A 23086-nucleotide genomic window follows, 5' to 3' on the forward strand; every position below is an offset into this window, starting at 1 on the left:
ATGAATTGAGAAGGAAAGCACTTCCTCAGGAGAGCTCAGCTCCAGGAACCTTGGGCATAGGAGGCGTGAGGGTGGTTGTGTACGTACTGGTCACAGGTGTGCTGGTGCTGGTGGTGGTGAAGTCAAAGCGAGTCACTTCTCGGTGGCCGTACTGCTGGATGCTGATGAGCTGGCCCTCGTATACCACACCAGGCTTCAGGCCTTTGATGGTGTAGGAGTTTAAGTGGCCTGGTATGGTAGCTTCCTTCCAACGGCCTACAGAATTTTTCTGAAAATTTAAATAAACACACACACACACAAGTGTTTACAAGGATGAACATTTGAAGATGATGTTCAGTAATCTTCAGAGAAGAATGACATAGGCAGGACTTAGGCAGCTCCATTCCAGAGGCACATCATGGAAAACTGGATTCCCAATGGTTATATAGTTAGGTATAGTTAGATATAATGCTAACTATTGTTCACATAGTTAACACATAATGCTAACTACTGTTAACATCAACAAACTGCTGCAGTTTACTTACTAATACCCATTCTCTGTGCTATTTACCTACATTCTCCCATTTAGTCTCCATATCCTCCTGATGGTGAGGCAATGGCATTGTTGCTCCCATTTTACAGATGGAGAAACAGAGTGATATGTGATATGTCCGGGGTGACATAGTTGCAGACACTGGGCACCTTCCCTTTTTTTTTTTTTTGAGACAGGGTTTCACTCTTGTTGCCCAGGCTACAGTGCAATGGTGCAATCTCAGCTCAACGCAACCTCTACCTCCCGGGTTCAAGCGATTCTCCTGCCTCAGCCTCCCAAGTAGCTGGGATTAGAGGTGTGTGCCACCACACCCGGCTAATTTTATATTTTTAGTAGAGATGGGGTTTCTCCATGTTGGTCGGACTGGTCTCGAACTCCTGACCTCAGGTGATCCGCCCACCTCGGACTCCCAAAGCGCTGGGATTACAGGTGTGAGCCACCACACCCGGCCCACACCTTCACTTTTACCAAGTTAATTATGTTATATCAGTAACATAATATGATTAACCTAAGCTTTGCCTCTCCTATTTATTTTTTGTTCCTATAACAGATAACATTCCTCTCTGAAGTACAGAAATGCCAATGCCATATATTCTGTCTTTTAACTCAGTGGGATACGATTCAAGTTTCTTGCCCTGAAAAAACAAAGGCAGAATGTTGCTTTGTGACTCAGTTCCTGGGGCCATCACATACCAGGTTCAACAAGTCTGGTTTTGTGACTCATTCTTGGATAGGAGCTACCCCATCAGAAGTGGTTACCCAATTTTGGACAAGACTGCAGAAAAAACGCAATTTTGGTTTATTTAATCTTTTGCTCCCAGTTTATATTTCACATCCTGTTCAGCTTCATTAATATGCTATGGGTCACAAAACTCAGTGCAATAAAATGTGTATGAAAGAAACACCCTTACTTCAGACAAGATGAGACACTTTCAAGTGTAAATATTCTAAACTAATATAAGTCAAAATATGTTTTTTATGCCCAGTGGTTTTTTAAAATTACCCAGTCAACCAGTTCCTCAATAATTCAAATACTCAAGTGTCCATTTATATTTCTGGAATAAGCGAGAGTGATCGTAGTACTCTTCACAGTGAAATTTTAACTCCAATACACTGTGGAAAAAATTTGAAATCAGTCACTGCAATTAGCTCAAATTTAGTAATAAATCATTTTTCAATGTGAGCTTGTTTGGTTAGTTATTAGAAGAAAATAACAGAAAATAAAGTCTCAGGCGGCATCCATTAAAAAAATCCCTGAATTTATGTAGTTGTTAAAAATCTCAAAAAATTTGTCACTGCTGCTCTTTGAAGACTTTCCAATTCAACATACATTTTATATCTCAGTGTCTCCCACTGCAATGGTCTCACATACTACTTTGGATATCCTTAATTTTAAAGTAAATAAAATTAGTGATGCAATAAGAAGATGAGAGACTAGAACGTGTTGGATGCACTGATGCTGTTGACTTAGATCACTGGATATCAACTTCTGCAAATGGCCAGATTATGGACATAGGGTGAAAGAAGAAAAAAGGATGACTTTTTTTTTTTTTTTCATTCACCATTTGTTAAGCAGTGTGCCAGGTGCTGAACCATTCTAGACTCTAGGGAGACTATACTGAGCCAATGAGAAAGACATGATTCCCCTCTCTAAGAGAATCTGTTTCCATTTTCTATTCTTCTGGTCTTGCCGCCATGTAGACAACATGCTTACACCTCTATTTTTTTCATTTGTCAACAAGAAGTCATATTTACAGACTCTTTGCTATGAGACTTGAGGATTTATTTATATATTTATTTACGTGGACACAGGGTCTTGCTCTGTCTCCCAAGCTGGAGTGCAGTGGTGCCATCTTGGCACACTGCAACTTCCGCCTCTCAAGCTCAAACGAGCCTCCCGCCTCAGCCTCCCAAGTAGCTGGGACTACAGGTGCATGCCACCTTCCCCTGCTAATTTTTATATATTTTTGTAGAGCTGGGGTATGGGCATGTTGCTCAGGCTGGTGTCAAGCTCCTGGGCTCAAATAATCCACTGGCTTCAGCCTCCTAAAGTGCTGGGATTATACATGTGAGCCACCGTGCCCAGACAAAGTTGAGGATTTAGCTCAATAATACCACCCTTTTCCTTCCAGAATCGTGGACATTCCCAGGGTCTGACATTTGTATCATTATATTTGTTCTTCTTGTGTTTATATTTGTAATTTAAAGTATTAAGTATCTTTTTTTTTTTTTACTTCATCAGCTTTTGGTACCATCTCTCTTGATTCTCTATTTTGAAAGATAAAGCTATCACCTCCTCTCTTCTCCACCTTCCATATCCACCATTTTTTCATGTAAATGTTTACTTTTTACTTTGTTTTTGTGCAACCAAGTTTCCATGATGCATCTATAGACCGATCGTATCAAGCATTAGAAATATATTCTTTTCAATGAGTCTAACATCATGACTGCTGGGTGGATCAAAGTTTCCAGAATCAAGGTTCAATGGAATTTTTCCTCTCTTTGTTTTTATACCTTAATATTGCTGCATTTTAGTTTGCTTTATATAGGAATTATTGCCTTATAATACATTCGGGTTTTTTTTTTTTTTTTTTTTTTTGAGGCAGAGTCTTGCTCTGTCACCCAGGCTGGAGTGCATTGGCGCTATCTCGGCTCGCTGCAACCTCCGCCTCCCGGGTTCACGCCATTCTCCTGCCTCAGCCTCCAGAGTAGCTGGGACTACAGGCTCCCACCACCGCGCCCGGCTAATTTTTTGTATTGTTAGTAGAGACGCGGTTTCACCATGTTAGCCAGGATGGTCTCGATCTCCTGACCTCGTGATTCGCCCGCCTCGGCCTCCCAAAGTGCTGGGATTACAGGCGTGAGCCACCGCACCTGGCCACATTTGGGGTTTTTTTGAGAAAGACTCTCTCGCTCTGTTGCCCAGGCTAGAGTGCAATGGCGTGATCTCGGCTCAACTCCCTGCAACCTTTGCCTCCTGGGTTCATGCGATTCTCCTGCCTCAGCTCCTAAGGAGCTGGGACTACAGGCATGTGCCCCCATGCCTGGCTAATTTTTGTATTTTTAGTAGAGATGGCGTTTCACCATGTTGGCCAAGCTGGTCTCAAACTCCTGACCTCAGGTAATCTGCCTTCCTTGGCCTCCCAAAGTGCTAGGATTACAGGTGTGAGCCACTGCACCCGGCCACATTTGGGTTTATTATACATTCCTCCACCTGATTGTCATGTTATTATTTTAACTGCATTATTTGCCCCTGTGATTAATTATCCCCAAGCCTGCTTTTTCTGTGAAGTCTCTCTTTATTCTTGGAGACCTCAATCCCTGATCCCTCAATCCCATCCTCATCTTTCTGTTCCATCTGTATTGGTTGCCCTCTAAGCCAGCTATGCAGTTACTACATTGCAAAGTTTTCCACCACTATCAGGGGTCTGATTTGGAAGCACTGTTTGCTGGACCCCACAACTTTCTTCTTATTTCACTCTTGTTTTTCTGGAGTGTATCTACAAATACTCTTAAGGAAAAGGATGTATGGAAAATAAACTACCAAAAATCTGTCTGAAAATATTAATGTGCCCTCATATTTGATTGATAACCTGGCTGAGTATGGAAGACTTTAAAAGTTTCTTTTTATCCTTGGAACTCTGACACATCAAAGATGTGTCTAGACGTGGTTCTTTCTGCTAATTTTTCTGGGCACCTAGGAGGCTCTTTTAAATCTGAAAAATTCTGTCCCTCTGCTTTAGGAATTTAGAAAAAGAATAATTTTAACAGTTTAAATTTTTCCCGAAGAGTTTAAATTTAACTGCCTGGGTTGGTCAAATTTTGTTTGTTTGTTTTTAATTGTGGAATTCAATAGCTATGATTTAAAATGGACATTTTTTTCTTCTATGTTTAAAATAGTGTTTCTCAAATTATGAGCCATGAACTTTGGAGTTAAACAGGGCAGGGTTTAGAGAGTAAGAGAAACTAAAACTAAATAGACCAATATCCTCCTTATTTGGTTTCTTCAATTTCTAGTCACTTCTCATTAGGAAATCACAGGGCTACTGTTTAAATAAACCAACTGTCATCCTTCATCTAAACTTCCCTCCCATCATCTCTTTTCCTTCTATCTAAATAAATTCAGTAGATCAAAAGTAAAATTTTAAAAATGATCACTTTAAAAGTGAATCAAAAAAGAAATATATTAATTTAGCTATTTTTTTTTCAAATTATGAAAATGACACTAGTAATTTTCCTTTGATGAGGTTGCAAGACATATAAAAACCTTAGATTCTCTTCCCACATTGGCCAAGAACAATTTTAAGCATTATCAGTTCTAAGTCCTTACAAAAAAGATTTCTCTAACATAAAGAGCTAAATTCTTCCAAATACCAGCCACCCCCGCCCCACTGCAAAAAAAAAAAAAAAAAAAAAAGAACCCAAAACCAAAACCAAAATCCCCTCAGTCTACAAGTCAATTTAATTGAGCACATATTGTTTGTTCACTAAGCAAATATAATAAAGGCTATAGGAATAGTTAATCAGACTTATTGGCTCAAAAGCTGGGAAAAAAAGAAACCATCAGAATTTGATAAGGTCAGGAGACTCAGTATCCAAGGTTTCTGGGTGGGATACTCACAGGCCTCCACCTGAGAATGTACTTGGAAATGTGAGACGGCTGTGGTGCATTCCACTGGATGGGGTGAGAGTTGGGCTGACTCGGAGTCTCAGTGATAAATACTTGGACAGGACCACTTGAGCCTGGAAATGAAAATGTAACATTTAATTATCTTAGATATTCACTCCAACTTAAAACTGTGTACATGGACAGTCATCATTACAAACAGCTTTGCTTGTCGTTAAATGTGAGTATAGTAAAATTATTTGGGATTAGTTAATCTTTTAAATATTTACGTTGAAAATCAATGCAGCAAATCCATTTTTAGCTGATAATTACTGTTCTTCATATGAGAAATGCAAATCGTAGTTGTTTATAGCAAATAAAATACATTTTTAAAAAAGTCTCTTGGCTTGCTTTTATTTTCTCTATTATCAAAGTAAGAATTATGAGAAAATTGTGAAACGATCCTATAAAAATAATGTAATACAGAATGCAAACTTCATTTACTTATTGTATTGAGCCTCTTTTAAAGCAAATTCTAATTTTGGAAGGTTTTCATCAAGAATGAATCTACTACCTAAGAAGGAAACAACATTCCAAAGGCCATATGAGATGATGTAAAACAAACACATTTCTAAATGGGGGTAGAATCTTAGACAAATAGGCAAAGGTAATAATTAAAGACCTAGTTTTATTTCTCATCAGTCTAAGCAATCTATCAGTTTGGAAAAAACATCTCGTTTTATTTTTATTCAAGAAGTGTATTCCCAAATCACACCATTGATCCATAAAATTATTAAGTGATTAAACTTATTTTTTTCCAAAATCAGTTATCAACAGAAATGACTTTATGAAGTATATACTAAATTCCGTATTTCTACATCTTGATGTTTATCACTGCTATCAACAAAATTTAAAGTATGGTTTTGGTTCTTTTGTCTAAAAAAAAAAAGGAAAATAAGGGAAGTAGCATCAATTTCTAAATAGTGTTAACTCCATTTAAGATAATAATGAAATAGCTAGAAAATTTATGCTTGCAGAACAGAAAACTATCTTTTCTTAAAACACTATCTTTATGATGTCAGTCAATGTTTAAATTACTAGAAATAAAAATCATGTCTTATAATAACCTTTTCAAGAATTTTTAACTGACACTCTGTCAAACAGAGCAAAATTTTGCATGTGTAATAAAGCACTTCACCAGATTATTAACAGATTTAAGTTTTCTGAAAGCTTCTAGGAAAAACTACATTGATTTTCAAGCTTTATTATCTAAGCTGTTAAATTCTCTTTGAAAACAAAGCTTTCTGTAGCAGAAAAAAACATATAACTTGGATATCCATGTAGATTCAGAAATTCTAGAACAATATGCTCACTTCTACACCAGTAACAATTCCGGGTTGGTTGAAGATTAACAAATACTTTGAATCGTAATTCCATTTAATGCACATATTTCCAAGCCACATGAATACCAAAATACCAGAATGCATAAAATTATCAGTTTTTCATTTTAAAGTTGTATGCATTTCACAGAACACATAGGATGTTTGTTTTAATCAATTGGCCTAAGTCAATTCCATGTCCCTGTTTGAATTGCCCCTTCTGTTTATGAAGATCCTTACAAAGGGAAACACATTTTTAAAGACAACTATTCAAGAAAAATTTTGGAGATGTGACTATTTAACGTACTTCCATGTAGATCAGGAAAGCTAGGAATATCATGTCCTTAATTATTTATGATAATTGGCATAGGGTTATTTAAATATTGATCCTTTAAAGAAATCCGTCTACAATTTCCTCTATAAAGAAACATCTGATACACAGTTTATTTAGTTTTGTCAATCACGATTTTGAGGGGGGAAAAGCTTATAATGGTTAAATGTCTACTAAGTTTTAAAAAAGCAACATAAATGACCTTTACTGTTCACCTCTAAGCCTAATCATATTTCTACATCCACAAGGACACAAGGACACAAGGAGGAGGATAAAAACGGGCAGGGAAAGGAAGGAAAAAGGGTACTGCAATGGTTTTTACCCCAACCAAAGTGGAACAAAACTACGGGTCCCTTTTGCTTTCATAAGATTTTAAGCACTGGTCTGAAATTCTACGTTTTAAATTTAGCCTTGTGCCATAGCCCACCTTTAAAGGAAATGGACTGAACAGCAATGGAATTTAGCATGTTTTTGTTCAGGAAGTAAAGAGACTGTGACAGTTATTTCTTAGATCAATTAAATTCCTCCATACTAGCTTATACTACATATAATTACTCTAGCTTATATTACGTACCTTTGAAGACAGAAAAGTTAAAAATTATGACATCTTTTACATTATTAGATTTAAATTTTTGATAATCCTTTTGCTACTGGTAGTTGGTATAACTTTTTAAGTTAACTTAATTGGCATATACTAGCTATTGCCATTGTGAAATCTTTACTCCCTCTCTTATTCAATATGAATAAACTAACAATAAAATGGTTGAGATGATACCAAAAAAAGGAGATAGTATAATGTCTACACTTTTAAAATTAGTTTAAAATAAAGTCTAACTGAGTAATTTCCAATAGTAGTGTCCTTGGAGAAGTTAAACATTTATGATTTTTCGACTCAGTCCTTTTTTTCTCTATTTATTTTGCTGAGATCTGTGCTTTTCTAGTTGCTTATTGACAAACCAAATCTCTCTTATCTTTTGCTAGTTTGAACAACTCTACCAAGTTCTCTGTAGGAGGAACAAACAGGGCAGAACTCAGAGACAATATATTGGTAATCTGTTGTTCCTTTATTCTCACCACACTCTTAAAGCCCTACATGCTAGGCCACTGAGCAAACCAGAGATACAGATAAGCGCCAAAGAGCGTATCTGAGGTCAAATGCCAATCTCTTCCCTCCAAAATTGCCTCTGTGCTCAGTGGGCTCTTGCTGTTCTCCTTTTTAAAGAGTAGGAGTAAGATCAACATGTAAAACTCCAATAACTCAAGGATTCCTTCCTTTACGGATTTTATCTCTAACATGTCCACCTAAATGCTTCCAGCAAGCATATATTAAGTTACAAAACATTAAGTGATTCCTACACCCAAATCCTCCAAGAAATACAACTTAGGAGGTTGATCAATCTGTGCTATAAGCCTTCAAAAGCAAAGTCACCTTCCCCAGCACTGACAGTGTCTGAGGGTTGGGAAAAGCAGAATCTTCCAAGTTCCCAGAAAAGGTGCATCTGGGTGTTTAGTACTTAGGATGGAACTTTAAAGGTAATCAGCTACAATCTCCCCATATTACAGATGAGGAAATGGAGGAGTGAGGCTTGGCTAACACTACCTTTGGCCAAGTTGTTCCCATAGCTTGTTCTCTGTCACAGTGAATCTCTTATTACAGAGTTAATTTAATCTTAATTTCTGTCACATGCAGATTCTGACACCCTGAAACTCTTTTTTATTTCTGAATGTAGGCCATATTTTAAGTCAAACATTAGTGAAGACTTTGGAGATTTTGTACCTCAGCAGTTGCTCAAATAACTGATGTCTTTTAATTAGCCTTTCATGTTTTAGTAACATGTTTTATTGTAATCACTCAGTGAATATTTAAATGCAATTTTTCCCCCAGATGAATTAATTACACCTACAGCTAGGTATGATGTCTTTTTGACCTGGAAAAACTCAGCAATAAACATTTGAGGGTGTTTGAACTGTGTGGGCAGAGAGTTGACCAAGTTACTCAACCCTTGGCCCAACATACTGTGTTCCTGGCTGCAATTGATCAAATAAATGAGAAGTTTGATACAAAGGGAGCTTAGATGACATGTTGAATGAACACGTACCCTAGGTTGCATTTCATGCCATCTCTCTACACAGCTTCTCTGTTAAGAATCATAATATAAAACCCCAAACCTTTACTCCCAGCATAACTCACTTGGTGGTTTTTATTTCCATGTATGGATACAAGATGAAATCAGCCAGAGTGTCTTAACCTAATGGCATATTTTACAGTGTTAAGAAGTAAAATTATAGACAGGCACATCTTCATAGCCTTCTCTACCTTTTACTTGACAGAGGAAGAGAGAAAAGTTATTTTAATGAAAAATTCAATTATTAGATAATAATAGGAGAAAAGGGTGGGAAAGAGGGGAGACCCCCAACTTAGGCATGAGATCATTAATAATCACTGCCCTGTTGTTATAACCCAATTGGCAGTTCTCAACTTGCAGTAATAGAGCTACTTACTTGGATAGGTCTGTAAAGGTTGGCAATGCCACTCCCCAATGCCACGGCCATAGCAGTAGCACTGGTATCTGACACCATGCACATACTTCTCCCATGAATCTCCAATTTGATAAAATGTCCCAGTCTCTGAATCCTGGCATTGGTCTAAAATACACGCAAGGAAAAGATAAACAGCCTTGAAGACTTAAAACTATGAATTTAATGTCAGGGTGCTAGAGCATACATTTAGTTTGAATAGAAATTTGCAACTGTCCTTACACATATATGCAGTCAAAAAAGTATTTTGTTCACATTCTTTACCTTACAGGACAATTTGTAATAATAATTAAAAAAAAAGTACCTATTAGGAGGAATAGTTTTCTAAAGGGTAATATTTCTAAATAAAAATGTAAAGATTTGGATTTCAGTGTATATTGATAATCTACATATTAATATTAAATATTAGATATTATTTTACCCATATTAATGTAACTGGCTTAACATTTGAATAGCAAGAAAAAAAATCTGCAATAATTTCATTTTCCTTCTCCAAAATTTAAAGAAACTAATTTGACATTTAAATGACAGAGCTAGACTCTAACTATGAGTACTTGCTGAGCAGCTTCTAAGAAAACCTCTCAGGCTTCTCTCTCAGTTCTCGCAATCTCACACTAAACGAACTGATGATATCAGTTTGTTTTCTTAGTTAGCAACCAGTCTCTTTTGGTAAAAAAAAATAGTAATGGATTACCTTAAACTTTGTCGTGCTGGTAACACAGCTCTTTTAAGGCTCAACCTTCACTATTTGCTTAGTTCTATTTTGAAGGGCAGCCAAACAAATCCTAGAGTATTTTGGTGGGCGATATTTACTGGTACAACCCTTTGCTCATGCTGTTGCACAGCTGGTAAGGAAGAGAGTTTGAGAGCAGCCTGACCAACATGGAGAAACCCCGTCTCTACTAAAAATACAAAATTAGCTGGGCCTGGTGGCGCATGCCTGTAATCCCAGCTACTCGGGAGGCTGAGGCAGGAGAATTGCTTGAATCCAGGAAGCGGAGGTTGCAGTCAGCTGAGACTGCCATTGCACTCCATCCTGGGCAACAAGAGCGAAACTCTCTCTCTCAAAAAAAAAAAAAAAAAAAAAAGGAAACAATACTTTTCATAGCATGAATTATCTTTATGATTCTAAACCAAAGAATAAATTCCATTCAATTAAAATAAGCCTAAATTTGTCATCAAATTCAGCAAAAACCAGATGACTACCAATATCAAGATATTTTGGTTCAGTATTAGAGAGAAGACTTTACAAAGCTCTTTGCAAGCCACTGATTAAAGTCTGGAGCCAACTTCAGTCACGTGATTTCACATAGCTTTTCTCATCTGAAACTTGCTCACCATTCTCCCTGTGCAAACTCATCTAGGGAAATGGGGCTACTCACCGACGGGATCACACTTCCATCTGCCCCGACCCTGACCGAAGCATGTACAGTTCAGCATGTGTCCCTCTTCATGACGCTTGTGGAATGTGTCATTCACATTGTAAGTGATGTCATCAACAATGCACTGATCTGTTGAGGAAATAGGTGGGTGAGTGAGAAACTTTTTAAAGTTCCATTGATGAAAGAAAAAAGGTATGCTTCTCAAAGCACACAGCTACTTCTGCTTAATTATCAACACCTTCCACTAAAATAACTTTTCTACAAGCATAGAATAACATTTTTAATACAATTTTTGCCAAAAATTTTTTTTTTCTCTCCAAAATCTGTAACTGTTGCAGAGGTTACAGCATGCTCAAGTAAAGGATATGGCCAGGCGCGGTGGCTCACGCCTGTAATCCCAGCACTTTGGGAGGCCGAGGTGGGCGGATCATGAGGTCAGGAGATGGAGACCATCCTGGCTAACACGGTGAAACCCTTCTCTACTAAAAATACTAGCCGGGCGTGGTGGCGGGCGCCCGTAGTCCCAGCTACTACAGAGAATGGCATGAACCTGGGAGACGGAGCTGGGAGTAAGATCACGCCACTGCGTTCCAGCCTGGGCGACAGAGCGAGACTCCGTCTCAAAAAAAAAAAAAGTAGTAAAATACAGTTTCCTGTGAAAAGCCAATATTTGAACAAATATACATCTTACTTTCTGAAAGTTTCTTGCTTAGTTGGTAATTTCCTTTAAATATCTGCTTGTTAGGATAAATAAGAAGAAGATTAAACATATTTATCTAACACCCAGCATGATGTAGTGGTCTGGTCTATGGAATAGGGGGAAGGGGTGGAGATATATATATTTGGGAAATAAAATGTCAACAGTATTCATATTGCTAAAATAAATTAGGCCAACTCTGTTGCTCACTCTTTGAGAGATCCTGAGAAAATTACTTTTTCCTTTTTGGGTCTCAGCTTCTTGATCTATAGCGTGAGGTCTGTATGTGTTATTAAGGTCTCTTTCAGCTCTGCAACACCACATGTAATTATTACTCCTGGATGGTGTTACCCACTGGACACCACAAAAGGAGAACAAATTCAGACCAATATCTACACACTAGCCATACAGATTATTAATAGCTCAGAGTTCTCCCTAACTATTACTTTTCAAATCAAAGAAATGGAAAACTAAAACACTTTAAATAAGTCAATACTTCCTCATATTATACAGCTGGGTGCAAAGGAGAAAAACTAATCTGAACAAGGAAAGTTAGTCCCCTATGTATTTGTTTCCTGAAATTTAGATCTGCAAGGATCTGATTTTAGAATAACAAGGTCTTCATTTCTTTACAGAAATTATCCTATCTTTTCTAGACATGAATCCAGTGGCATAGCCTAAAGCTGAATGGATCAAATGTTTCATTCTTACTTTTGAAGTCATCTTTTTGGCTCAGCCTAAGTACTTACATCCTAGGAATGTTTCAGGACGTTAGCATTGCTATGCCAGCTTGTCTTAGCAGGCTGCCTGAAAGGCTTATCTTACCAAGCATGGTAGACTAATGAATGAAGTGGCATTGAGTATTTCTTCCCCTGCTTGTGGCAAAGTGCAAGTTTTCATTAAAAAAAGTCTCCCTCTCTGTACCTTTTGCCATCTCAAATGTTTTCATTAATCAGCCAGCGTACCTCGAAGCTGCGAGTAGGCAATGCATGTCCATTCCCCACGACCGTTCCCAACACACGTGCACCTCATCATGTGGCCCATGTCATGCTGCTTATCCCACTGATCTCCAATGCGGTACATGACCCCTTCATTGGTTGTGCAGATTTCCTCATGGGCTGTTTGGAAATGGATGAGAAAGGCACTTGATAAATGATCACAAGGTCTAAACAGGTATGTGTGCAATAGGATCCGTTCAGTTTGGTCATCCCAAGAATTCTCACTGGGGAAGAAGCTTTGTGTGCACCCAAGAAATCTAAGTGCTGTCAGGTGAAGGGGTAGAATTTTTGAGCCCTGGAGGCAGAAAACGTAGTCCAAACATGAAGTACGTCATAGAAAATAGTTACAGGAAGGGTTAGGGGATGTTAAACTAAGATAATACCTACACATTCACACAAAGGGTTCATGCTGTTCTAGAAGCCTGGATTTAACTACTGCTTCATAACTTTTCCCAGTTCCAATTTATTCTGGATCAAATAAAAACTATGTGTTTGGATATAGAATTTCAAGCAAAAGTGGTTTTTTCTTCTAAACTCAACATTTTCTTTTGTTGAAATAAAGAAATAAAAGTGTAAGCAGTTTCTTTGTCTCATAGTCACTCTTGACAGTGCCTACTGCACAAGCTCTTGGTTCTACAACTGGAAAATCAAGGGGAATCTATGGGGTTCTTGAAATCTGAAAACAAGTAAAAGATATTGGTTTCCATTTGTTCGCCATCTATACAAACTGGAAACCTTAAAAAAAAAAAAAAGGCGAGATTCCCTACCTGTTAGAAAACACTGAGTTTTGGCCGGGCGCGGTGGCTCAAGCCTGTAATCCCAGCACTTTGGGAGGCCGAGACGGGCGGATCACGAGGTCAGGAGATCGAGAGACGATCCCGGCTAACACGGTGAAACCCCGTCTCTACTAAAAAATACAAAAAACTAGCCGGGCGAGGTGGCGGGCGCCTGTAGTCCCAGCTACTCGGGAGGCTGAGGCAGGAGAATGGCGTGAACCCGGGAGGCGGAGCTTGCAGTGAGCTGAGATCCGGCCACTGCACTCCAGCCTGGGCGACAGAGCGAGACTCCGTCTCAGAAAAAAAAAAAAAAAAGAAAAGAAAACACTGAGTTTTAGTCACTTTGGCACTCTTTAATAAGTGCTGGAGCTTCTGCCATCAAACCACAACCATGTGTCAATGTTGTAGCTCTGTGACTAAAGCCATCATATATATATTAAATGTTGTGAGCTACTCAGTTGTGTGCTCTTTACAAAGACAAACCTGTGTAAATTCCTATTTCCAGACTTAGAAATAAGGAATTATACTTTTGACACTAAATCATGTCAATGAGGTTTAAAAATTATATAAATAATTATCTAATTATTCTTCCCAATCCTTATGTATATGATGTAACATCACACACATACACACACACACACACACACACACACTTCACATGAAGTTTTCTGTTGTCTCAAAATTGTCTTAATGAATGAAACAGGAGTAAACTGGACACTAGTCTTTAGTCTCTATTCCCTAAATAGTTGTCAAACAAGACAACCCGCAAGGGCTTCATCTTACCAGCCATGGGGCAGAATCCAAACTTCTGGTCGGCATCATAGTTCTGTGTGGTCCCACACCACTTCATGTTGTCCCTTCTGCCCTCAGAAGTGCAATCAGTGTAATTGTGGTTGTTGTATAGGAAGGGGAAGTGGCACAAGGCACCATTGGAATTTCCTCCTCGAGTCTGAACCAAAACTGCCAGGAACAATACACAACAAGGAAGGAAAAGATTACCGCTGAGCTTTCCAATGTACACAGAATTACTGGTCTGAGAGAACCAAGTTTCTGCAGCTAATTCTCAGAGAGTCTATTTCAGAATAAAAAATATCTGATAATATAGTTCTAAGCTTCTTATAATGTTTACCTTCACCTTCAAAACAGATTTAAATCCCATTTTCACTGTCATTTCCCCAGCACCCCCCACAAAAGATTAAATGATAGCTTTGAATAAAACATTGTTTTAACTGGAAAATAAGCTAAGGCATTAAAATATTCATCCTGTGTATTCCTCAGCTCTGTGGGATCATCTACTGATTCCAAAATACAAGTATCTTTAATCACATCATAATCCCAATGTGTTAAATCAAATGAACTGGAAGGCTATTCCCTTGGTGTCATTTCCCAACAGTACTGGGGAAGACGGAAGAATCCTCAGCTGTTACGTGAGCTCCATTATCTCTTGAGTCCAAACTTAACAAAAGCGATGCTTCTTGGGCAGCCTCAAAATAAATGGCTAGAATGCTGGCAAGTAAAAATAGGGCATGCAAGTGAGTTTTTTTTTTCACTTCTGTGGCTCCCCCTTGGGACACTCACCAGTATGGTCTGTGCAGAAAGAATATTTCTGGTCCTGCTCATAGTTCGAAGTTGTGCTGCACCAAAGATGTCCGTCCTGTCGCCCTTCTGTGGTGCAGGAGTAGAACGTCCTGCCATTGTAGGTGAATGGTAAGACACATGGCTCTCCATTTGAGTTGCCACCATAAGTCTGGGTTACAGCTACAATCATAATCAAAGGAGTGTCAGTAAACAGAGATGCTTTATCTCCCACTAGCAGCTGCTTATTTATGGCTTCAATGAGATACTGAGCTTGTGCCCTCAAAGGAAGAAGGTATGAGTACAGATGATCATCGTTAATTTCAGTCTAAATGCATTACTCAGGAATCCACGTCTACTGTGGATAGAATGACACCTGAGTTCTTCTGCTGATATCCTTCATGACCACTTCTGCTACCATGCCTCAGTTTCTCTATTTGTAAAGCTATATTTATACAGGTCAATTAAGGATGCTGCTTAAGGATGTTGGGATAATATTTATGGCTATATCTATGCCATAAAAATTAATATATAAGGCTATTCTGGGGGAGAATTGTGTACCAATTTTTATTGCCATAGTTACTACCACATTTGTAGCCCAGAATACATATATTAGGTTATTGGAACATGTTTACATCACAAAGTTGCTGAAAATTGAGATTTAGAATATAAAATTTTGATGATCATTCAGAAAGCAGCTCTCTTGTAACAACACTTTAGACAAATAAAGATAATACAATCTTTACCCATGATGCCCATCGCCAGAAAGAAAATACATAAATTAAAAAGGTTGGAAGAAAATGTTTCAAATGCCAACCCTGATTGTTATCACAGGGTGGTAAAGATTACAAGCTTCTCTTATTTGTTTTATTGTTTCACATTGAATGAATGTATTGTCCTTCAAAAACTAAATAATAAAGTCATCAGTCCTATTCTTCAAAAAGATAATGCATACCTGTCTCTTGGCAGCTGACTCCATTGCCCAGGCACATGCAAAGCATTTGCTTATTTCCTTGTGTCTTCAGCCACTGCATCCCCACAGAGTAGACCACACCACTGTCTGTGACACAGTGGCCATAGGGGGCAGGCTGGGGGTGAGGCTGTGGTTGGTAAACAGCTTCACGAACATCGGTGAAGGGGCCAGATCCTAATGGCATGAGAAGGGAAGGTCATGAAACTGGGTGAGAGAAGACAATTCACTACTTTCTACAGTCAGGATCTTTAGGATCTCACAGAGATCACTCTGAAATCCATGTCGTTACTGGCCTGGGACTGGAAAAAACAAATGTCCCTTATTCAGCAGTTGCTTTTGTATTTAGTCTAGGAAATAATCCACAAGTGTCTACCAAGTGGTCTCCATCCTCCAGCTCAATTGGGGCTACTGGGATTATATTTCTGTTTGTTTGTTTTGTGGGGTTATTTTTGAGATGGAGTCTCACTCTGTTGCCTAGGCTGGAGTGCAGTGGCGTGATCTCGGCTCACTGCAACCTCTGCCTCCTGGGTTTAAGCGATTCTCCTGCCTCAGCCTCCTGAGTAGCTGGAATTACAGGCACATTCCACCATGCCCGGCTGACCTTTTTTCGTATTTTTAGTAGAGATGGGGTTTTGCCATGTTGGCCAGGGTGGTCTCGAACTCCTGACCTCAGGTGATCCACCCGCCTCGGCCTTCCAAAGTGCTGGGATTATAGGCATGAGCCACCACACCTGGCCAGGATTATATTTCTAAATCACAGACATCATCCTGCTACTCCATACAGCAGATACCTTGAACATCTCCTCGCTTTTCTGTGTAACTGAGCTCATTAGAGGGTGCCTTCGGCAGCTGTCCTGGATTCTCTGGAGGTCACCTCCACCTTCCACATTTTATTTCTCCTCAGTATTATTGCGATTCTGTTGTGCTTTTTCTAAAACCAATCGATCCTCTTAAGACAGCTTTCCTTTCAGAACAATACAACAGGATGTGTCGATCTTTTCTTTCAACTTTTAGATATCTGTTCTCTTGGAGGCCAGGGCCCACCGCAGAACAGAATCAGGGTTGATGCTAGACCAAAGGTACACTGAATTCAGTGCCTCCCTAAGTGCTGCTGAACACTAGAACCCAAAGATGTTCATAGGCAAAGAATCCCAAGGTCAAACGTACTAGGGAGACATGGCGCCCATCCCCTACACGCCACCATGGAGAGTATGATGTAAAGGAACATACAAATTCTGCAGAGCAGGTTCCATTTTGTTTAACCCAGTGCTTTTCAAACTTTTTTGAACAATGGAGTCTTTTCAGTATTGGCAATATTCATAAAAATAGCTAACATTTACTGAGTATTTATCCCCATTTAATTCCCACCTACTCTTTTAATCTATTTTGGTAGATTGGCATTTATAACTTTTTTTGGTCAGTAGCAATTTTATTAATGATAATCAAATAACTCAAAGATATCAAATCTAATCTTGTTCACCTTTGTAAGTGCCCAAAGCAAGACAAAAACTCATCAAAAGAAGAAAAATTAGAACAATTAATATTTTTAACTGAAGGACGGCTGAGACACTATATAATGATACTGGCACATCATATAGTAAAAAGTTGATCAAAACGTATTAAAAATAATGAGAGGAGTGCACATTCATGTTGGCCATATTTCTCTCTTCAGATTTTTATGAAACATTTATGATGTAAAAATCTTGTTCTTATGCCAAAAATGATTAAAACTTGTTTTTTTAAAAAGAATGCTTGGATATCATGTCTTTCATGGCCATCTCCAGGTCCTCTCTGAATTTCTAAAATTTCAAATGCCAATACATGAAGAAAATGATTGTGCATTACTTTATAAAATGTAACAAAGTTTGCCAGAGCATAGAAACCACATATGAAGGATGGTTTCCACTACAAAAAGAGCTCAATGTCGGAACAGGGAAGTATATTTCATTCAAAAACAAACAAACAAACAAAAAACAACAGAAAACTCAAATGTACTTTTTTTGTTCTTTCCTAGGGAAGAACCAAGTAGTCATCTAATTAATTATAACTCTCATTTCCTTTCAAATGAACTTTGGATATTCAAAATACGTGTGCGTGCATGTGTGTGTGTGTGTGTGTGATCTATCCATGGTAGATTTTATGATGATAGGATTCTTTAAAACTCAGTTTTATCTTTTGGAGATAAATCTGGCTTTTTTCCCCCTAAGATTTATTTGCATCATTTTCATTTATTTCTCAAAAAGTTAAAACCTGACATTAAAAAAAGTTTTAACAACCCATAATGTGTTAAATGATCTTAGGTTATTCACTGAAACCCTGCAAATTTTCATTTATTTCTCAAAAAGTTAAAACCTGACATTAAAAAAAGTTTTTTTTTTTTTTTTTTTTTTCCATTAAAAAAAGTTTTAACAACCCATAATGTGTTAAATGATCTTAGGTTATTCACTGAAACCCTGCAAATTATCCCCAAATGGCATGTCAAAGGAAAGACGGATTTGTGGAAATATTTCTTGACCTGCTTCCCCGTTTCCCGCCCCTGCTCGTCCTGTGCCTCACCGCTCGATGTGGTCTGCACAGTGGTGTGCCTCTCACACTTCCACTCTCCTCGGCCGTTGCCTGTGCAGATGCACTGGAGCAGGTTTCCTCGATTATCCTTCTTGCTCCAGGTGTCTCCAATTCTATAGGACGTCCTCGTGTCCTGATCGTTGCATCTATCTGTGTCACAAAGGAAGCACATAAATACATATATCAGGTCAAGAGTGGCAAGTGGTCAGTTCAAACTTAAAAAAGGAATGCTATCTATGCCTGGTAATCTATTTTTGCTAATAGGTTCATATTCAGCTCTAGTGCTGCAAGGTATTACACTTCTGAAAGATGAAATTATATTTGTTACAATGGAAAGGGAGCTGAATGGTTTAGTCTAGTTTCATCTCTCTGTCAAATAACATATTCATTCATTCGTTCGTTCATTCATTCATTCATTCATTCATTCATTGTTTTCACACCGTTCCTTTGGCTAACTTCATTGTCTGGCATTATATTTCATCTTTTTCCTTCTCAGGCTTTTCCAGGACTTTTCCTAGTAATCACTGTCTATGGCCTGCTTTTTTTTTTTTTTTTTTTTTGAGACGGAGTCTTGCTCTGTCACCCAGGCTGGGTTGCAGTGGCCGGATCTCAGCTCACTGCAAGCTTCGCCTCCTGGGTTTAGGCCATTCTCCTGCTTCAGCCTCCCGAGTAGCTGGGACTACAGGCGCCCACCACCTCGCCCGGCTAGTTTTTTGTGTTTTTTAAAAGAGACGGCGTTTCACCGTGTTAGCCAGGATGGTCTCGATCTCCTGACCTCGTGATCCGCCTGTCTCGGCCTCCCAAAGTGCTGGGATGGCCTGCCTTTCAATAGGGAACTTGCTTTAGAAAACTATAAACAGGCTGAGTGCCGTGGCTCATGCCTGCAATCCTAGTACTTTAGGAGGGTGGATCATTTGCAGTCAGGAGTTCGAGACCAGCCTGGGCAACATGGTGAAACCCCCGTCTCTACTAAAAATACAAAAAAAATTAGCCGGGTATAGTGGCGGGCCCCTGTAATCCCAACTATGCGGGAAGCTGAGGCAGGAGAATCGCTTGAACCAGGAGGTGGAGGTTGCAATGAGCCGAGATCACGCCACTGCCCTCCAGCCTGGGCGACAGGGCGAGACTCTGTCTCAAAACAAACAAACAAACAAACAAATAAGCAAACAAAAAAAACTTAAAACAATGGGGAGACAAGCAGGTCTTAAAGGGTCTTCACCAATGGATACAAAGAAGCTATAAAAAGATGGTAGTATCTCTTTCTTCATTTGTTATGTAAAAAATTTAGAGGATGCACAATTTCTTTTACTAAAATGTTATTTTCCCCTCCCCTATACTCCAACACCTACAGTATTTAAAAATCACTAGCAAAATAGCCCCAAATTATTCAGTGTTAGCCCTCCAATGGAAGAGTGGGATCAACATAAAATGATAATTTGTAACTAAATGACCATTAGTCTATGTGTTCATTTATCTGGTAAATAGATTATTTAAATTATAATCCAGATTTGCTCTGTACCATGATGTGAGTATAGAGGATCTGATTTCTTTGTGAATCAGATATTGTTGCAACTACTGGGTTAGACACAAAAAATTAACAGTTGATGTAGGTTCAAACAAATACACACTCGCATTCCTCTCCCACAAGAACAGAAGTTTGCGTGAAGGTATAATTACTGATTAGAGCTTTTTCCCAACTCCCCCGCTAGAAGTATTATCATCCCCTGAACCTCCATAGTGCTACTTTCAGTAGTTCTGTTGAAACTTTTAATATTGTGTTTTGCAGATGATAAATATGTGTAAGACTTTCTCATCTCCCTGACCCCCTAAGTGCTCTTCGAAGGCTGAGCTAATGTTCAGTTCATATCTGCACCCCTATAATACCTCGAACAAAGTAAGTGCTTATAAAATTTTCTGGAATAAATGACTTCTCTTTCCGAAACTTTTCCCAACTTGCTATTTAAAGAGTTCTAAATAATAGATAAGGTTTGAGTCAGACATCTAATTTGTCTTAAGCTAAAATATTGCCACAAAGATCCTGGAAGTCTGATGATCACAGTAACATTTTAAATGCAAAATAGCTAATAAACCAGCAAGTTTCTGGGAAAGTTTTGGTCAAAATTGTTACCATTTTTCATGAGAGACCTATTTTTTGTTAGCAAAGAATTTGAATTTGGATGATGGCTATGTTAAGATAGTTAAATGTTTTCAGCCAGATAAATAAAATAGGTTCAAATTATTTGGATTTGATTTTAAACTTATTTACAACACCAGCAGTTAATGGCTGTTTTACTTCAACAAACTCTCTAGTTGTTATTAGTGTAAAATATCAAAAAAGGAGCCTTGAAACCCAAAGGCAACAATTAAGACCCCAAGACAATCTTAGAAGGAGCAGTAAAGATGCCAGGGCCCAGTTTCTTTATAGCACTAATAAAATGCGTTGGGTCAGAGATACTATTCTTAACTCCAGAGTAGATCATTTAATGTATGGGATAAATTCTTTTTAATTTTATCAATTTAGCCTATGAATGTGCCTTATTTAAATTTCAAACATAGAAGGAAACCTAAACCTTTTGTTCAACTCTTTGTCAGTGGCAGTGAGCTGAGATTGAACCTTATTGAAGTGGTATGTTTTTCTATTTATGTAGTCTTCTCTGAAGATGCAGAGTAAGTTGGTTATGAAAGTTTTCTTGACATCCAGAAGTTACCAAAGCATGCTGGTATACTGGATAGGTTCTAAGTGACATAGTATTACCCGTCTCTCTAGGAGTCCAGAAAACAATACCTGGACTTTAACATAAGGATGTAAAACATACTTCTAGAGGTGCACGTGATGCGTCCGCTGCCTTCTCCCAGGCAAGTACAATCTACCATCATCCAGCCTTGGTAGGGCTTCTCCCAGGTTTCTCCGACCACATAGGAAGTCCCAGCAGCATGATCAAAACATTTCTCAGCTGTAGGGAAATTTGGAAGAAAAACAGGAAAAAAAAATGGTTATTTTGAATTGTGCAAGCTCCCTGTAATTTAAAGTGTAGTGTGTAAGCAAAAATTCAGCCACATTTTTTTTAAGTGGCACTCTGTTCAGAAAGAATGACACACCCAGCATCTAAGCACACAGTAAGTAGCCAAGGCAAAAGAAAGCTCCAGCTGAGTTGGCAGGCAGAAATTCCATTCTCCTAATAAGTACATGGACTACATATTTTCAGAGAGCCCCAAACTTCCCACCAGCATTTCCAGTAGCAAGGATTTATGTGTATAACTAGTCTGTGGGAGACTAAATATGCAAAATTCCAATTACAAATGACCAATTATGAATTTTGAGTGGCCTAAATACAATGACAAAAAAAAAAAAAGCTATTTTAAAATGTTGGAAAGCAAAACAATACAAAACAAGACAAGAATCTCTAAATTAGAAGATAAATAAACAGAGTAAAATTTATAGCCAGAAACTTTCAGGCTTATACTTACAGAATTCAACTGAGGACTGAGACCCAAAGAAGCTCAACAAGTTTTAATTCGAAAAGAAATGACCAGAGTGTGACAAGCACACACATTTCATGTTTCAGTCCAGGACATTCCATAGAGAAATGTGTCCAAAGTGTCATTTTTTTCTTTTAAATAAATTATATCTTGACCAAAGAGGAATCTGGGATCAGCTATTAGGTAAAAGAAATGACTTCATTCTAAATCTCTATACTTTTGAAGCAAAGTTCAGACTTCTATGTGCAGTCAGTACTTTTTGATCTGATTCCTGTAAGAAGACTATGGATTCTATAATAATTCATTATTTCAAATAAAATTCCCATTGGTTTTCATTGGAATTCAGGTCTATGACCTACGTAGATGTGATTCTCGTCTAACTCCACATTAGAACTAAGCATCCCAGCTCTGGCTCAGCCCTGAGACTCACACACCTATGGGCTTGCAGGTCCATTCTCCTTTTCCATTACCAAGACACACACACTCTAACATGTAACCACCAGTCTCGTGTGGTCTCCTCCAGGTGTCACCAATCTTGTAGGACTGACCCCCTTCATGGCAGCGGTCTGTTGAAGATACAACACAAATGTTAGGAGAAGGCAGAACCAATTTTTCTCTTTTTTTTGGTCTCATGTTCCACCCATGGTAGGTACTTAGGTTGGCTAAAGTAGAGACACAGACAACAGCTTTCCCATCAGAGACAGGGGAAACATTAACAGGTCTGGTCACTTGGAGTCAATTCAATTAAGTGTCTTGTTTAGAACACAATGGAAAACTACAGAGAAATCTGGATGGCAAGGAAGAGGTCAAAAATCCTGCTTTCCCAGAGAGATCACAGGAAATTGGGTCCTAAGCAGAAAAGAAAGGCTGGGAGGCTTGGTCTTCACTCACATACAGCAGGCTAAGACTGAGACTAATTCAGTGAAAAGGCCACAGCAGGCATAGCACTCCAGGTTTTAGGAGCATGGAGAGCCTGTATTTTACCCTAGGATAGAAATGTCATTTTGGGGGAAAGCAAACAGACACATACATATAAAGTGTGGAAATCCTGGTAGTTTTCTAAGGTGTTAAGTCCAATGGCACATTCAAATGCTGAACTAGACTAAACACTATGGACCCTTGCCTCTTGCGATTTGCCTGTAAAGTTGGATAAAGCCTAACATGAAGTATGGGGTAACTTGACTGGGCCTATTCACACGGAACACTTTTGAATAGAAGCCTTTAAGATGACTTATATTTAAAGAATGGATCTAA

At 38.5% G+C, this 23086-nt stretch overlaps 1 protein-coding gene across 20 annotated transcripts in view; it reads right to left on the reverse strand.

Annotated features, from left to right (window-relative positions):
* Nucleotides 1–23086, reverse strand: part of LOC105481166 (fibronectin 1) — a 76032-nt gene that overhangs the window by 49498 nt on the left and 3448 nt on the right. For all 20 annotated transcript variants that reach the window (XM_011740540.3, XM_011740537.3, XM_011740530.3 and 17 more), the window contains exons 4-14: nt 22267–22398; nt 21169–21306; nt 18344–18502; nt 15770–15961; nt 14818–14997; nt 14023–14199; nt 12431–12583; nt 10769–10897; nt 9351–9494; nt 5154–5275; nt 88–268 (exon numbers count right to left, since the gene is read on the reverse strand). In XM_011740540.3, coding sequence (XP_011738842.1) covers nt 88–268; nt 5154–5275; nt 9351–9494; nt 10769–10897; nt 12431–12583; nt 14023–14199; nt 14818–14997; nt 15770–15961; nt 18344–18502; nt 21169–21306; nt 22267–22398 — 1707 coding nt within the window. The remainder of the gene's footprint in view (nt 1–87; nt 269–5153; nt 5276–9350; nt 9495–10768; nt 10898–12430; nt 12584–14022; nt 14200–14817; nt 14998–15769; nt 15962–18343; nt 18503–21168; nt 21307–22266; nt 22399–23086) is intronic.

The sequence above is a fragment of the Macaca nemestrina genome, chromosome 11 (assembly GCF_043159975.1).
Source record: "Macaca nemestrina isolate mMacNem1 chromosome 11, mMacNem.hap1, whole genome shotgun sequence".
NCBI lineage: Eukaryota > Metazoa > Chordata > Mammalia > Primates > Cercopithecidae > Macaca > Macaca nemestrina.